Source organism: Sphaeroforma arctica, assembly GCF_001186125.1.
Source record: "Sphaeroforma arctica JP610 unplaced genomic scaffold supercont1.647, whole genome shotgun sequence".
Classification (NCBI taxonomy): Eukaryota; class Ichthyosporea; order Ichthyophonida; genus Sphaeroforma; species Sphaeroforma arctica.
In genome coordinates, this window is record NW_014039911.1 from 46,528 (window position 1) to 47,334 (window position 807).

Below are 807 nucleotides of genomic sequence, written 5' to 3' on the forward strand. Positions count from 1 at the left end.
GGGGGGGGTAACCCCTGGAGCAACTTGATTGTAGTACGTATTCTGCCGAATTTAAAGTTACTACATGATTGTATTTATGTTACTATAGCAACATTTAGATTAATGCTACCACCGGGTTCGGTCAAGGATGAGGATGATGTTGTAAATGTTAATAGCCATTCATCAAGCATACATTCATCTTATAAACGAGCACACAAATCGCCTGTAATGAAGCGGAAGGTAGAGTCTAAATCCAGATCTGGTAAGACGACTAAAGTATCTAAACTCAACAGGAACCAAAAGCCTGGCCGCACCCACTCAGATGGGTATGTATATATCTGCGCAAGTTTTCCAGAAGTACGTGTTATATTGAATGAATTATCTCAAGTACAGTGCTCATATATGTTTAAAATCGCAGACGACAGACGAAGAGTGTCGGAGAATCTCTTCAAACCGCCATGGCAGAAAGCATGAAAATGATACAATATGGCTCGCGTGAGAATATGAGAGAATTTCTCTCCATACTGCAGAAGCCAACGCTGGTGGCGCAGGTGAGTCTGTCAAACTACTATTATCAACAAGAGTGTACATGCAAAAAACAGTATATTTTTAGAACATCGAGCTTCCATTGCACTACCATAAAGGATCAGTATGATATCTAAAACACACTATAACACATGATAGGCACCTGCTACTGGTCGAAACCCCTCAGTAAATCCAGGGAAGATAACAGTTGGGGAGTGGACACAATATCGAACACTACTTCGCAGGGCTAAACCGTCATCCGCGATGATTGACGCAATGAGGAAACTCTTCAAGGCAAACCCT

General features: G+C 41.8%; 1 protein-coding gene across 1 annotated transcript; it reads left to right on the forward strand.

The window, feature by feature from the left end:
- Positions 1 to 102: 102 nt before the first annotated feature.
- On the forward strand, positions 103 to 530 carry SARC_07827 (hypothetical protein; the record flags this gene model as incomplete). The annotated part of the gene is made up of 2 exons (XM_014298228.1): positions 103 to 305; positions 398 to 530. Coding segments are annotated over 2 exons (336 nt in total), but the record flags the coding sequence as incomplete, so codon positions are not given.
- Between the last annotated feature and the right edge of the window lie 277 nt (positions 531 to 807).